General features: G+C 41.6%; 1 protein-coding gene across 4 annotated transcripts in view; it reads right to left on the reverse strand.

The window, feature by feature from the left end:
* Positions 1-17,575, reverse strand: part of klhdc8a (kelch domain containing 8A) — a 49,487-nt gene that overhangs the window by 16,047 nt on the left and 15,865 nt on the right. For 2 of the 4 annotated variants that reach the window (XM_074641748.1, XM_074641669.1), the window contains 2 exons: positions 6,580-7,029; positions 4,545-4,755 (listed from right to left, as the gene is read on the reverse strand). In XM_074641748.1, coding sequence (XP_074497849.1) covers positions 4,545-4,755; positions 6,580-6,744 — 376 coding nt within the window. In that variant the 5' untranslated portion in view covers positions 6,745-7,029. Of the gene's footprint in view, positions 1-4,544; positions 4,756-6,492; positions 7,030-17,352; positions 17,465-17,575 lie in introns of those variants that run through there. The other 2 variants (XM_074641835.1, XM_074641921.1) reach the window with 2 other exon arrangements.

Here is a 17,575-nt window from a genome sequence, read left to right on the forward strand (position 1 = left end):
GTGTGGAAACATTTGGGCTTTTGCGAAAAGGGAGAATCGTATCATATCGTATTGCATCGCATCGTATCGTATCGTATCGTATCGTTTCGTATCGCATCGTATTGCATCGTATCTCATCGCATCACATCGCATCACATCGTATCGTATCACATCGTATCATATCGTATTGCATCGCATCGTATCATATTGAATCGCATCGTATCGTATCGTATCGTTTCGTATCGCATCGCATCGTATTGCATCGTATCTCATCGCATCACATCATATCGCATCACATCGTATCGTATCACATCGTATCGTATCACATCGTATCGTATCGTATCGTACTGCACCGTATCGCATTGCATCGTATCGTATCGCATCTTATCGCATCGTATCTCATCGCATCGTAACGTATCACATCGTATCGTTTCGCTCTAGATGAGCCAAATATCGTCCTTGAATCGTATCAGAACCATGGAAAGTGATACTATCGTATCGTTGTAAAAACATATCGTTACATCCCTAAAAAATACCAAAGTTATCCTTTAGTCCCTTAGTTTAGTATGTAAAATATCTGTACATCACAACCTTCACAGAAATGCTGCTAAAATGAGTCCAACAATAACAACCTGCTCAACAGTAATCAGCTTGTGAGAGACCAATCCCAGCAGATGGAAACACCTCGCTGGCAATTTATCTTATGAAGTGCTAAAAATCTGCAAAGCCAGAGAGTTGGTTGGTGAAGTTCGTGACGAAGTATGAGACTGTGGCAGACACGGGGAGGACAGGGAGTACAGCAGCAGAATAATAAAATGCAAGAGTCCACGTCTGGCACTTTGGCATGACACCTCTACCAAGAGAATGGAAGTGGGTGAGAGTGTTGACACAAGCGAAAATGCAGCATGAAGAATGAAAGAGGAAAAAGAGCTGCAGGGAAACAGGCTGCATTTTATGATGCTTTTCTTTCAAGTTTTTCTATATAAATTATTACTTAAAATCCTAACCTCAATGCATCCACGTTATATAAATAAGAAAATGAGAAAAAGTTTCTCAAATATTCATTTTGGAGATTAGAAAAAGCTCATTACCTGCAGCTCATTATCTGATACCTGGAAAATAATGATTCTACAAATGTCGATAATCAAATCGGAGACTGACTATCCATTTCGAAAATACCATATTAGTTTTAATTTGGTCCTATCGATCATTTTGTCAGACTATTTATCTCCTTTTCAGCTGCTGGGGATGAGTTTGGGGATGAAGCGGCAAGAAAAAGGGCCGCGGATTGAAGATTGGTCAGGGAGATTGGAGAGAGGCGCCCATACCCCGCCAATAAGTCTGTGTGTATACGGCATCTATCTGTGTTCCAGCAGACGCTGACAGATGCACCGCTGGACTGAGCACAAACTCATCCAGGGCTGAAGACATGCTCTCTGAACAGACTGTTTATTTGTACAGACGGCTGGATTGACCCCAAAATGTGAGAATAAATGTGAGCGTTACAGACTCACAGACTAAAAAATCAAATGTGAAAACTTAGACTTCTTGGTTACAATAAAAGTTTTGTAGCAGGCTCAGGCTTTTAAAGCTAGAGTGAAGAAACTAGTATCATATGAAACTAGAAAACCTAAAGAATCCATCGGTACCAACCATGTCATACTAGCTTGTCGTGAAGGAGGTTTAATAACGCTCCAAACTTACGCTAAATTTTTGTGAGAAAAAACTGGCATAACCATTTTCAAAGGGATCCCTTGACCTCTGACCTCCAGATCAGTGAATGTAAATGGGTTCTATGGGTACCCACGAGTCTCCCCTTCACAGACATGCCCACTTTATGATAGCTGTTGTTGATTGGAGCATATTGTTTTATTCTAAATGCAGTACCTGTGAGGGTTTCTGGACAATATCATGTCATTGTTTTGTGTTGTTAATTGATTTCCAATAATAAATATATACATACATTTGCATAAAGCAGCATATTTGCCCACTCCCATGTTGATAAGAGTATAAAATACTTGACAAATCTCCCTTTAAAGTACATTTTGAACAGATAAACAGATCAGCGATTAACTATTTAATGGATTGACAGCCCGAGTTCAAACTTATCTAAAGTTCACTGTGGAGCGCAGTTACACTGATCATCTTCTCTACACTTTACACACACAGGTGCATGCTGATGAAAGCACATTTGACAGCAAACTAAGCTGCAATTTTTTTTAACAATAAAAATGAAATCAAACAAGTTGTCGAGTCCTTCTGTGGAATTTTTAGAGTTGTATTTACAAAATGTTTAATAGCACAGAAAATGTACTAGTTACTTAAAGTAATAACCTTGAAGATTTTCCTTTAAATAAATGTCTGCTAAGTGTTTTTTGACAAATGGAAGTCGTGTTTGGTGTTCTATGGTTATAATTATGGTTATATTCTTTAAAGCGTTAAATCTCTGTGGCGAAAGGTCAGAGTCATCCACCACTAAAATGAGTTTAATGTTTATTTCCATACTTCTGAACTCAGTTGTTTCCCCTTCTAGCCTCTCACACATTTTAACATACCATACCATATGTAATTCTATATTTTTTTCAGAATTGAAAAAGAACATTTAAAAGTGTGATTCAATCCACAAAAAAAGCTGAATAATCCAGCAGAATAATGTAATACAGCTGCTGCTGCATTCATGAATGATATATTTGACATAATCAATAACCCATGTCGTGTTCAGGCTTGATGTTTTTTATGCACATGAATTTGGGAATGGTTAAATAAGTAACTTGATGAAACTACAAGGGGCACTCGGAGGGTACAAATGAAAAATAACGTGTGTATCTGCTCTTAAATGTAATGGGTTCTTCCTCGGCTCATGCTACATGCTTCCACCAAAATTCATGAAAATCGGGCCAGTAGTTTATCCGTAATCCTGCTAACAAAGAGACAAATAAACCGAACTGAAAACGTAACCTCCTCGGCGGAGGTAATGAGATACTCTACTGACTGGTAGTCAGATATCTGTCTGGATAGTTTTTCTGAAAGTGGAATGTTTGTGGTGATTTTACAGTTCAGCAGTTACAGTTTAAAGTTCTTATGTTTAAGAGAAGTTCTGTTAAACTGATATTAGGTTCAACCCCACACAGCTAATTGTTTTAACTAACCTCTTTGGTCTCATTGTTGCCAGCTTTGCACCTCCCACCGTACCAGTGTTGTGAAACTAGAACTAAAGTATTAGTGTGCAAATACCATAAAACCCTTCTCAAATGCCTAGAAAACTGTGTTGGTATTAAAAACACCGCGCTTGCCTGGTTTCACTCGTATCTCACTGACAGACATTTCTCAGTTGTATTGGGTGAATTCTCCACATCCCCAGCCCCCCTCTCATGTGGTGTCCCCCAAGGGTCAATTGTTGGTCCTTTATTATTTTCTATTTATATGCTTTCCTTGGGTCAGATAATCCGCAGATACAATATTAGTTTCCGCTGTTACGCAGACGACACACAACTTTATGCAACACAGACAAACTCTCTCATATAATGGACTGTCTCTCAGACATAAAATGCTGGATGTCACAAAATGTCCTTAAGCTCAACGACTCTAAATCCGAAGTCCTTCTATTTGGCCCCCCAAACCGGACTAATGAGTCAGTAAAGAATCTTGGCAACCTGTCGTCTAACGTCACGCAGTCCGCCCGCAACTTGGGTATGGTCTTTGACTCTGAGCTCTGCTTTGATTCACAGATCCCCAAAGTAATTCAATCATACTTTCTTTTACTAAGGAACATCTAAAAAGTCAAAAAATTCCTTTCTCAAACTGACCTAGAAAAAGTCATCCATGCATTCATCTCATCCCGATTGGACTACTGTAATTCCCTTTATTCGGGACTCAGCCAAAAAGCTGTATCCCGTCTCCAACTTGTTCAGAATGCGGCAGCCAGACTATTAACAAAGTCAAAGAGTCAAGACCGTATCACACCCATCCTTGCAGCACTTCACTGGCTACCAGTCAGGTATCGAATTGATTTTAAAATTTTACTAATGACTTTTAAAGCCCTACACGGCCTTGCCCTTAAACTACCTTTTAGAGTTACTCGAGCCCTACGAGCCCAGCCGCTGCCTGCTGCTCCTCAGGTAGGAACCTCCTCGGTGTTACCGCAACCCGCCTCGTTACAAAGGGAGACCGGCCGTTCTCCGTTAGAGCCCCACAGCTGTGGAACTCCCTACCAGAGGAACTCAGGCTAGTAAACTCTGTTTCTTCTTTTAAATCATGCCTCAAAACCTACTTTTACAGGAAGGCCTTTTAATAGCAATCCCTTGTTTTAATTTCATTATTGCTGACTTTTTGTACACACAGCTTTATTCAGTCTGATGTTCAATATTTTATTTTGGCCTATGTTTTTTTTCTGTATTGTTTTTATCTTGATGTTTGCACTATTGCACTTTGTAACTATGTTTGGAAAAGTGTTATACAAGTTCATTATTATTATTAATTAGGACACAATTTATAAACCCTGGGTTTGGGCTGCTTTATTGCACACTTTTTCAAAGTGTTACTGCTTATTATGATAAAATCCGTACCTTTGACAGTGATCGATAAACCCATCAAGGCCTCCCGCAGAGCACTCCTCTTCCTCCACCTCCCTTCCTCTGTGTTGTACATCTCCACCACCTTCAGGGGGCTCTGGTCCTCTCCCACTCCTCCCACCACCAGGATTTGTTTTCCCAGCACCGCCACAGCTGCCCCGGCACGAGGGGTGGGCATGGGAGGCAAGGTCATCCACCGGTCCCCCTGCAAACACAGAGACCAGAGACCAGCAGCTGAGTTTTCTAAGTGTTCGGTTGAACTTTTTGTCCTAGTTTTTATTTTTTTTATTTTCTTTGGTGAACCTCCTCAGTGCTTTATATATATATATATATATAGGGATAGTTTATTTCCAATTTAAATCAACTGATTTGTGACACTGTCTTCAGGGGGCTTAAATGTGCAGTGTGTGCAATGGTAAATCTGCAGAGTGGAAATTGAAATGCAGCTACTGTACAGAGAGTACTTTGCTGTTGATCTGCCAGGAACATTATATTTATTATATTTATATTGCATCTTTATTTTTCAGTGCATTGGGGAAATGTAACATTTCATCCGTCACATTTGAGCGTATCTGTGAATGTGTGTTTTTTGTTGTTGTGGTTTTTATCACTATGAAAAAATATAAATTGTTGCTTTCTTTTCTTATTTTTTTTTGGCCGATTGCTTGGACCCCAGAAGTTCTGCTTGCAGTGTTGTCGAGAACTACGGTATGACTGCTTGCACCTGCCAAGTATGAAGTTGATTGGATGAACGGTTCTTGAGATATGCGAAGAACAGTCATACATACATACACAGACATCCCTTCCTTTATAGATAGATGATGCTGCTACAACGCCACCTATTGGCTAAATGGCACCAAATTTGTCATGGCCCCTCAGACATCATATCTACACATGTCCACCAAATTTGGTCCCAATAGCACAAAGCATTCAGGAGATGTGACATTTTTTTGTGATATTAGTCCTGTCCACAACATTTGAGCTAAATTTGAGGGCCAGCTATAGCAACACTGTATGAAACATCAACAAACTAAGAAAGCAGCTTTTTCCAGCTTGGTCCAGAGATGTTCTGTACCAAATTTGGTGACGATTAGTCTATAAGATCATCTCTGGCAAACTTCCTACTTACTTAAGCCGGAAGTTTGTAATTCTCCAAAACAGTTATAATCTAAGGTCACATAAATTGTTTCAGTTTTAAGTTCCTTCTTTCAGTACAGAAGCTGGCAAAACCAGCCTGATCCACTACGGTCCTGGTCCTGGAATGATCTGCAGGCAAAGCTTAAACTTGAGACCCTTATCTCTACTAGACTAGACTAGAAATGCGCTGTATAAATGCAAGTCCATTTACCATTTACCATCTCTTTAAATGATTTTAACTGGGAGCTGGAAGCTGCAGTTGTTTCAGTTAAATAGCAAACAACATGACCAACATGCTGCCCTGTTAATACACTGTATGATGATGTAATGTATTTTGTCGTACCTATTGTTGCTGTCGTGACTCAATGTTGTCTTGTTATGTGTGGGATGCTGCTATTTGATGTTGTCTTGGCTAGGTCTCGCTTGTAAAAGAGGTTTTGATCTCAATGTGACTTCCTAGTTAAATAAAGGTTATGTATATTTAAATGTTTAGGAGGAGTAGCAAAAAAACAACAGATTTAGACACAATTCAAAATGGTGGAAAATCAAACTGGACGCAAATGGGCGCGCCTTATATAGATCTATAGATATATCTGAGAGTTACGGTTCATAAGTTACAGACCAAGATGTAAAGTTTATTGTTATAGCGCCACCATCTGGCCAAATTGCGCCAATTTTGACACTGCACTTCCTTGGCTCCTGAGCAATAAACCTGACAAATGTGAAGTAGATCGGGTGAGCGGTTCTCGAGATATGCGATGGACACACAGACAGAGATTCCACACTTTATAGTTAAATATTTTACCAAATGATTGTTGCTCTGACGTCTCTAGTGACTTTGTACTTGAAATGAACCATCAGATACAGCGTCCATGTTGCATTAGTTTGGTACCTCGGGGGAGTAGAGCTCCAGGGCCGGGCAGGGCCTCCCTGCAGCGTCGCAGCCCCCCAGCATGTACATCTGCCCCCCCACCTCAGACAGAGTGTGGTAGACACGGCCGGTTGACAGTCGTGCCAGGCTCTGCCAGTGAAACTCGTGGGCTGAAGGAACCGCCATGGCCTCGGCGACCCGGGGGGAGACTCACCGAGGCAGGGAGGGAGGAGGGAGGAGGCCAGAGTCAGGGGAGGTTTGGGGGTGGATTGATCAGGGGGGGTGTGGGGAGGTGAGGAGATGGTGATGTGGGGGAGAGCTGGGAGAGACTGGAATCAGGGCCCCCAGGGGTGAGGGGGAGGTTCTTAATTGGTAAGGTGAAGCGAAGGTGAGCCGTAGGAGTGTCGGATCAGTTAAAGGCCAGTCTGAACTCTCCTCTCCTGGGGACGCTCCGCCGCCTCACGCCGGGCCCTGGAGGAGGAGATATGAAGGGAAAATGGATTTCAGCAGAGAAATATGCAGAGCGGAGCAAGAAAACGTGAACACATTGTTAAAAGCTTCAGCGAAGAGCAGTGTATGCAGAGTGGACATTTACGAGATGTTAACACTCAGGAACATCTAAAGCAAAGATTCTGATGTTTTAAAGTACGTTGTTCAGCAAAGTTACTGAGTGCCAGGGATGGATGAAGTACCTGAAAGCCACTCTTAAGTAAAAGTACAGATATCTAACTAGAAAATGACTTTAGTAGACGTTAAAGTCACCTATTAGAATATTACTTGAGTAAAAATCTTAAAATGTTTGATATTTAATGTACTTTTATCAAAAGAAATGTTCTAATATTAAATGTACATAATTATTGAAAGTAAAAGCACAAGTAAATGCTGTTAATAAAAAAGCGTTTTTGAGATTTATAAAGTCGATGGGGCGGTCACACAAACACATCCGGTTGCGAAACAGATTTGCATCTTTACATTGGAAATGCAGTTCAGAACTTTCAGCTCGAAATATCGCCTCAGCAGACAATGATCACTCGCTTGCATTCGCACATGTGACTGTGCCCTTATTATTCCTCTTAACATGTACACCACCTTAAAATGGAGGCTACATCACACTTGAAGAAAGAAAGAGGTCTCCACAACTTTTTAAATATAAAGAGCAAGATCCAGTTTTTCAGATGGATTAACAACAATGTGTAATGTAATGTAACAAAGTATTATTACTTTACCTTCCATTACACTACTAAGTACATTTACTCAAGTATGAGGTACTTTTGAGGTACTTAAAGGTTGGTAGTCTTCTTCACAAACATTTAAAGTGATGTTGAAATTCTCATTACATCCCAACAACAATCAAAAAGAGCACATTTAGTCCGTTTTAATCGAACTCTGGTGCGGTTCGTTTGGGTGGTTTTGAACGCAGTAATCGTACTCTGTTGTGGACCAAAACAACCGGTCCGAGACCGCTTGCGAGAGGCGGTCTTGGACTGTTTCCATGCGAGCCAAAACACAGGATGTTGAGATGGACACCGGTTAACGACAGGTTAACATGAGAGGACTGACCTGGACTTCTGCAGAAGTCCGATGTTTGCTCGACATCTGGGCCGAAGAGAACATACAGAGTAGGCTAAATAAAGTCCACAAAAATAGTGACGTTTATAAAAAAATAAACTAAAGGAGAAGGGATTTGTGCTCAGAGTGGATCAGTGCAGAGTCAAAGTGAATAAAACATTGGCGTTTGTGTAATTACTCTCACTGCCGTAAGGGGGAGACAAAAGTCCAGCCCTGCAGGTTTAACTACATTTCACAGGGAAATATTCTACTTCTAAAATTACCACAATTATCTGACGGCGGTGCTGCAATGATTAATCAATCTATCGATAAGTCGATCAAAAGAAAATGAATTGGCAAATATGTTGATCATCAATCGATTAATTTTTAGTAGTTCCGGCTTCTCCAATATGACGATTTCCTCGTTCTGTTTTAGTAAATTGATTATTTTTGGACTATTTGTTGTTAAAAACAAGCATTTTAAAGACGTTACCTTGGACTCTGAGGAAAATGTGCATTCTTCATTATTTTCTGACATTTTATAGACTAAATGATTAATAAATGAATCAATAAAATACTTGGCAGATGATTCGATAATGAAAACAATCGTTAGCTGCAGCCATATCTGACAGCTCCAGTTACTGGTTGCTTTGCTGATTAAGATTATACATGCAAAGTGCAAAGAGGACCAATGGACCAATGATTCATATCACACCATTTCTAGCCTGAAATAGTTTGAAATTCCCTAAAACACAAACAATGATACAATTACCATGAACCTCGATGACAAGCAACAGAGAGAGGTGACATTGAATTCAAACACCTCATCCACATCGTCAAAATCAGATAAATATTCAACCACGATATGGAAAATCTTTTAGATAACACTAATCTACTCTTTCTGTACTCCAACACAACAAACTCTGACAACACCGACACTCCTCTCTCTCCGATTCTCACTCATGTTTCCACCGCTGTCTTCCTGCAACAAGTCACCTCTCGTGAGATTTCACAACCAGACTTCTCCTTGAGCGAGACTTGGTTAGACACAATAACAAACAAACCGGATCAAGTGAAAGGTTAAGAAAAAAGCTTTTATTTCTCTGTAGGGTTCTTTCCATAATGTTGTCAGACACTTATAATAACAATCTGAACCTGTCAGTGGCAAAAACAAGCACTTTGAGAGGACGTACGTTGACGCTGAGGAGTTCTTCAGAGTGATTACATGCAGCCCGGTTTGCGGCTGCAGCGCTCTGGCTTCAATACTGGACAGATTTAAAAAAAAGACAACCTTTACACCTGGCATTACAATGCAGGACGGATTGGGATAAGGGGTGTAACGATACGTTACATAGTTGGGGATACTAATTCATTCCTCTGCAAACGGTGTTTAAATAATCTGCTTATAATAATCCAGTAGTCCACCTAGAGTGTTCATTTGGGGTCTTTTCATTCATGAAAACATCTGAAAAACATTTTAAAACTACGTTAGACTAACGTTAGTTGAATTTCTGTTTTGTTTTTCTTCTTTACTCCCGTTATTATTTGTCCCATCGACCGTCTGCTCTCCGGCTGCATGTGTGGAGTGTGAACTGGAGTAACATTTAACATTTCTTTACTAATACAAGTGCTAAAACACACTTTCATATAAAGTTTGTCGTCCTTAAATACAATGTGTAAATCCTTAGTATCCATACAATCAAGTTTCAAATTGATTTTATATCGATGTACGTCTCCCGTGAAGGACAACTTGCCGAGCACACATCGATGTAGTTGGATCGTAGGAATATAAATCGATACATCGATGTAGTAGATGAATCGTTACACCTCTAATTGTGATCCTATCGGCCAAACCACCTTCGGATGTGGTCAGGGGCGCATTGTGACCACATTGAACACAAGTGTAAAAGCAATTGCGTTTTCAATCCACATTCAACAAATTCAAATCATTATATTCAGTAAATATTCAAAGCTTCTGCCGGGTGTGCAGCTCGCTCTCTGCACTCCTCTTAAACTTAAAAAAACTTGATTAGATTTGTCATATACATACAGGAACATACATGAAATCTGACCTCTGCATTTAACCCATCCTGAGGAGCAGTGGTCTGCTGTAAAACGCCCCGCGGGGAGCAACTTGTCTCGCTCAAGGACACTTCGACATGCAGACGGTAGGAGCTGGAGATCGAAGCGCCAACCTTTGTGGTTCAAGGTCGACCCGCTCTACCCGCTGAGAGATGGTCCTCTCTCCTCGTCCCTCTGTGTGACATAGTGACATACCTCAAAGTCACGATTGCGGGCCCTCTCCCCCTAAACGGCGGCGTTTTGAGGCTGATGTGTCCGCGCATACTACGCACCGCCACTCCGGCAGTGCCTGGCTGCAAGCCCGTGTATATGCAGCCTCCGGGGGCTTCCTCTCAGACGTTTCAGACAAAGCGATCTGGAGACACATATTAATACCAGGTTTAAAGGTAATCAGGTTAAATCACATCTAGATACGAGACACATTGTAATGCCAGGTGTAACGGGGGTCTTAGACACAAAAACGTGGGAAAATAGGGTCCAGGTTGAAAAATACCTAAGTTACCCTTTAAGCAGACGTGCGTCTCATTATAATGAAGCATCCATCCTTGGAGCTGCTACAAGGTCTCCTCTTCTAATTAAAAGAACAACACTAACTGCTTAGTGAACATACTGGATTGTCTTGTCAAACATTAAATGAACAGTTTTAAGTCATAAAAGACTTTTGCAGAGTCGTACTAATCACCGACTATAAGTTACACTTTACCCACCTTATCCCTTTAACACTACATCACTTTGCCCGTGTGTAACTGAGAATCAAAACAGCCTCCTCTTCCTCGCTCAGATGAGTAGCAGCTGTAGTCTAGTGGAACCGAACTGACACGCCGTCTCTCATCTTTTTTAAGTTTCCTCTCCTCGTCGTTGCGATGTCGGGGCGCCGCCGCTGTGTTTGTTGTTTTTCCTGTGTCATCCCTCAGCTTTCTGTTTCCTGCGTGTAGCCCACTTCTCCCGCCTACGTACGGTTTCCAGAGAGGGACGGGGGGGAGGAAGTCTGTCACTGACATGGGAGGAAGCATCCAGAATAAAACCCACGGTGCACTGCAAAACCAAATTTCTGGCTACATCACAGACTACCTCACCTGAAATGCACCCTGCATCCCGACCTGGTGTGTCACACGGGGAGGAATTACGCCACTCATTACTGCCAAAGTCAGGTGTGTTTCCAGGAGGTCACAGGGAGGAGATTTAAGTGAAGTTACCTAGCTGTGATTTAACACAGTCTCTCAGCAGTTTATCCTTTAAAGCTTCACATCTCTTTTTAACTCATACCCCCCCACCCTCCTTCCAAACCTCCTTCTCTGGTTTCCTCCCTGTCTCTGCCTACGTTTTACTGCCACGCTTTATCTACCTGTCATACCTTTGATCATCTCACAGATGGAGGGATAAAGGACGGAGGGTGAATATAAAGAGAGGACTGTCCTTCAAAATAAAATCCCCCCCCCCGTTTCAGTCGGTTGCCATAGCAACAGTTAGGCTTTTCCCAAGAGGCGCAGCTTTTTTTTTTTTTTTTCATTCCTTGTGATTGCTCATCGCTTGGTTTGCCGTTAATAACGGCTCATGAAAAAAAGGATGAAAAACAAACAAGCGTTTCCGATAGGCTGACCGTGGCGGGCGCGCGCGCGCTCGCTAACGAGGCAGGGTGGTTCCCTCCCGCCCCGGCTCACAGAGTGCATTAATTGCAATCTGTAACCGATTTGGTTCGCCACGTCGTTTTTTTTCTTTCTTTTTTTTTTTAATTAACTGCTTGAACAGCTTGAGATCAACAGTAAGCCCACCAGCATCATCTCAAGTCATTTACAATCAGCATGCCTCCAACTTGAAACTTTTAATTAGGTTGCATAGTTACTCTCCCTCCACGCGGAGACCGTCTCGAGATGTAAAGCCACAGAAAGCTTCTTTCATTAAACGAAGCATAATGAAGTGCATGTTAATTCCGTGTCATTATCATTGATTAGCGTCTTATCAACCTTCCATCCAGAGTTTGAATGACAATAAGCGTTGGTTATGGTAAACAGGTTGTAGTGTGGGAGGAACATCTGAACATGTGGTTGTTGCTGCTCGTGGACTTCAGACACATCAATATGCAAATAGTGAGATTGCAGAAGCTAACCTGAAGCCAAGGCACAAATCCAGCCAGTAATAACATTTGATACAATAAATTGGAATATTTGAGATGACTAAACTGGATCCAACTGCACTGCATGTGAGTTAATCCTTTTTATTAATCCGACCTGGAAGCAAGAAACCAGCATTACACTTCCCCAGGAAAGACTCACATTAGGGAATCAGATATTATTCCTTTTTTATGATGTTGTTTTCAGATGTATCAGGAATAACATTTTCAAAATAAATGTTCTTTGGTTAAAATGTATTGAATTAAAAAGGTAAACCTGCTGAGAAGTTCTCCATTTCAAATGCTACAAACTGGCCCGACTGGATTGATTTAAAGGTCCCATATCGTGCTCATCTTCAGGTTCATACTTGTATTTTGTGTTTCTACTAGAACATGTTTACATGCTGTAATGTTAAAAAAAAAACTTTATTTTCCTCATCCTGTCTGCCTGAATATACCTGTATTCACCCTGTGTCTGAAACGCTCCGTTTTAGTGCATTGCAATGAAATTGCGTTGCTAGGCAACAGCATGGGTCCATGTTTACTTCCTGTCAGCTGATGTCATTCACATACACTGCAACAGGAAATAAACTGGGACACATTTAGAATGTTTATGTTTAAAACAGTGTAATGGTCTAAATATTGTATATTTGTGACATCACAAATGGACAGAAATCCTAGCGGCTTGTTTCAAACGCACAATTTCTGAATACGGGCTGTGTGTATTTCTCCGTATATAGAGTGTTTTGATAGTTTAATAGTATTTATACAGCACTTAAACCTGTTTTATAATATAAAAGACCTGAAAATCTCACTTTTTACAATATGGGACCTTTAAGTCATTGTTTAGCAATGGGAACCAATCAGAGCCAAGTCTAGTTTTGTGATGCATTAACTGGAGTTAGCACATCACTCAACTCTTCAAATAAGTTATTAGCAAGTAGGTAAGGAGCCCAGCTAGCAAGAATAGCTGCAAGTTAAAGGATAACTTCGGTATTTTTCAACCTGGACATATGTTTTTGTGTCTAAGTGACTAATAGGGACAACAATTTTTGAAATTGGTCAAGTATTGAGGGAGAACGCTGCAGTTGGCAACCGCTAAACAAGCTGTAATGTAATCAATTGGGGCAACCTGGTACCATCATTTTACGTCCACTAAAAGTGCTTGTTTTTGCCATTACAGGCTCAGGTTGTTATTATAAGTGTCTGGTAACATTATGGAAAGGACCCAACAGAGAATTAAAACGTTTTTCTTATCTTTCGCCTTCCGTTTGTCATGTGACTTGTTGCCGTAAGAGACAATGGCGGAAACACGAGTGAGAGTTGGAGAGAGGAGTGCCGGTGTAGTCAGAGTTTCTCATGTTGGTGTACAGAAAGCGTAGCTTAGTGTTATCTAAACGATTTTCAATGTCATGGGTGAATATTAAGATGATTTCAACAATGTGGATGCGACGCAAGATTTCAGAGTGATGCTTCTCTGAGTGAAACACACAATAACAAACAGACCGGATCTAGCGAAAGGCTTATAATAACAATCTGAGCCTCTCAGTGGCAAAAACAACCATGTTTTGTGGACGTAAACTGACAGTACCAGGTTGCCCCAAATGATTTACATAACATAACATGGGAGTACATAAAACACCGAAGTTATCCTTTAGCACGCTGTGCGCTGGGTGTGCCTCCTTCTTTACGCACGCCAAGTGGCAACGTCTGGTTCTGAAAAGTGAAGCCAATGCTGAAGTGTCTTAAACCTGCATTCTTTTTAACAGCCAGCAGGAGGCGACTCCTCTGGTTGCAAAAAGAAGTCTAATTGTATAGAAGTCTATGAGAAAATTTCATTTATTACCTCAGTAAACATTGTAAACATGAGTTTATGGTCTCAATCACTAGTTTCAAGTCTTCTTCAATACAGCATGATGTTCATTTAGTAAATTATGGTATTGCAAAAACTGTATGCTGATGCTGTCTGTCTGTTTCAGTGACGTAGACTGAGAGGACACATTTCCATCTAGATGGCAGCTTGTTGTCTTCGCTCTATGTTGATAAATCACACCACCAGTTTGCGTACATACACACATCTAGGTCGTTACCACAGCAACCAATGCAGAGAGTTACAACATGCCAACAAGCTGGAAAGGCAGTCCCATACATTGGAATGGTAAAACAAGATGAGTCTACAGTTCAATGCGGATCATTTCCCTCAAACTGTGAGGAAGCAAAATCACTGGCAGGCACTCGGTGCACGGAGGTGTGATCGACCCATTTTTTGCAATAAAAAAAACTGTTGATGTTGGCATGGGCCTTGAGACTACAAGTATATAACAGAACGCCTGCGTGGGGGGGGTGTAGAGATTGAGAGACATGCAGGCAGAAGGGGTCTAATAAAAGATGCTATTGAGTTGCTTTGTGGGAAATAAAGGATCCTGCATTTTGGAGACTAAAAAGTCCGGATATCTTTGCCCAACTCGTAAACACGGGAAATACGACCCCATTTGAAGGCACCACTTTTATGCAAACAACCACCATAGATGACAATAACAAAGTACAGTGCTGTGTACAATACCCTCCCTACGACCCACAAAACATAGGGCTCCCACTGTAATTTACCATGCATATAATGTTTTGTTATGTAAAGTATATCAAACATCTTAAATGTTATTCCTCTATTTAACACAGAGATTTCAAAAGTGGCAAATAAAAACAATACTAAACACTAACCTGCCACAGAGGCAGGCAGTGAACAAAAGGTGAATTTCAGACCCTGGTCTGTTCATCTGATGCCAAAACAAGTGCCAACATTGCACTGCTCCTGTGCCTGATCTGCATTCACATGTTTGTTTCAGCTTGTTTTTACAGGATAATCTGCAAAGTGAAAAAATCCTGCAAACGGGCACAAAAAGAAGTGAATTCACGGACATCATGGAGTCAACGATTCACTGAGGTTTGAAATGATGAAGAGGACCATAATCCTGGCTACAGCTTTGACCACCACAAACAACCTCTTTCCCTCCGTCTCCTTTCATCCTCCTTTCATCCTCCTTTCAAGTCCGTCTTACAGGTCGGGCTGTGATTTGGGGAAAACGCTTCAATAACCCACGCCAGTTATTTTTAGTGCAGTAACCTATTTTCATTATTTAGAGGTCAGATAAAACGCCTGGTATGCTTTGTTCTGGTCTACTTCGGCCGGGGTGAGGTGGAGGGGGAGGGAGGACTCAACCTGCAGCGGGAGTGGACCCGCCTTAACCTCTCGGTTATTAGGCAGCACCGCCTCATGTCATCACAGCAGCACATTTCCTCCGTCACACGCTCAGACATTTTCCCCCACACATGTTTTTTCTAACAAAATGTGTCATGACGAGTCCAGGAGTGCTGATGTTACACCTCGCGTGGACGCCTCTGTCTGCGCTCAGCTTCTCCTCTCCTCATCCCTCTGTGTGTGTGCGCGAGCGACAAAGTCACATTTGCAATCCCTCTCCCCCTAAAGCAGAGCTGGAAGTGGGCCGGTACCCACCGGGATGCAGTACCGGCACTCCTACATTTTACTCTTCGGCGTACCGTGACTTTCTCTTGTGCACCGGCACTTCTCACAAGCTGCCGGCACTCTTCTCTGCCCTCTCCATATCAGGTTCTCTGTATATATATATGCATAATATACAGAGCAGCAGCAGCGTTTTTGCACCACGCCTCATTATAATAATTATAATAAAGTTTAATTATATAGCACTTATCAAAACTCACGTTACTTTACAACAAACGCATAAAACACAATCCATCAATGACAAAGAGGGATAAACTTACATTAATAAATGACTACACTGCACCCTATTCTTTACATAAAGAACTACATACAGAGCAAATCAATAGATGGTTAAAAAATGATAGGAAAACCTTTCATTATAAATAAGTCTTTAAGCATTTATGCAACCCCGGGGGGTTACATGGTAGAATGCTCGACACAAGCAACGGTGGCTCTGGCTCTGGCTCAGCTCGTCTTCATGACATGACTCGGGAAGGACTCGGCCAGACATTTCTCCGTTCTCAGCTGAGGTAGACGGCATAGCGCTGTAACACGCGTCTTTCGGTTTAATTAAAGGCATTAATTTTTAAGGATTCTGTTATTCTATAGTATTGTTGCTTGTACTGTTATTTGTTATTTAACAAGAAGCATTTTCTGCATGTTTGTAATCCCGAGGGGTTCAGAATAGTCAAATATTCATGTCCAGCCTATAGACGAAGTGGACGTAGTCACCGTGACGTCACCCGTTGGTTTGTGGATTGCCGTTTTGAAATCTCAAATTCGAATTTTTGCAAACAGAAGTGACATTAGAGGACGAACGCTGAATAAGACATATTTTCAGGCTACCAAAAAGGTTATAACCAACTTTGATGAAGTAAAAACACACCGTGAAAGGGTTAAAGTTGTAAGACAAAAACACGGACAACTCCCAGACCGGACAACGCTGTGGTAGCGACCTGTCAATCACAACGTAGCCCCGCCCTAAAGCATCCCCTGCTTTATGGTCTATCTGACTCTAAATGGGACCATAATTTACTAAATGAACATCATGCTGTATTGAAGAAGACTTGAAACTAGAGATTGAGACCATAAACTCATGTTTACAATGTTTACTGAGGTAATAAAGCAAGTGAGAAGTAGACTCATTTTCTCATTGACTTCTATACAATCAGACTTCTGGAGTCGCCCCCTGCTGGCTGGTAGACCAAATGAAAGTTTAAGGCTCTTCATCATTGGCTTCACTCCTCAGAAGCGGAGGTAGCCGCCTGCTTCAGGCCTCCTCTGTACTCTGTACTCTCTCTCTCAGGCAGGCTGTTCACCAAGGGATCATTTATTGACTTGTGTTTAATTAGTCTGCAGTCTTCAAATAGAGCATCTGTGCTGCAGTCTGTAGCTGACCTCAGTTAACCGCCAAAGTTGCCAAAAATGTGTTAGTGCATGCTTGCAGGTGTGTGTGTGTGTGTGTGTGTGTGTGTGTGTGTGTGTGTGTGTGTGTGCACTTGTGTGGATGTGTGTATAAAAATGCAGAAGAAGTTACCCGAGCTTTATCAGACAAACAGCTTTTCACACTGGCCTGATTCTAACAACGCTGAGTTCATCCCCCAGAGCTCCAACAGCAGCTCCTCCTCCTCCTCCTCCTCCTCCCTGAGTCTGATACTATCAGGACTGGAACTGTTTTGGCTCAAGCAAACCCGATCTGGTTAAGTTCAGCACAGGACAGCTACTTCATGGTGACAACCTGTGATGGATACAGATCCATT

The sequence above is a fragment of the Sebastes fasciatus genome, chromosome 1 (genome assembly GCF_043250625.1).
Source record: "Sebastes fasciatus isolate fSebFas1 chromosome 1, fSebFas1.pri, whole genome shotgun sequence".
Taxonomy (NCBI): domain Eukaryota; kingdom Metazoa; phylum Chordata; class Actinopteri; order Perciformes; family Sebastidae; genus Sebastes; species Sebastes fasciatus.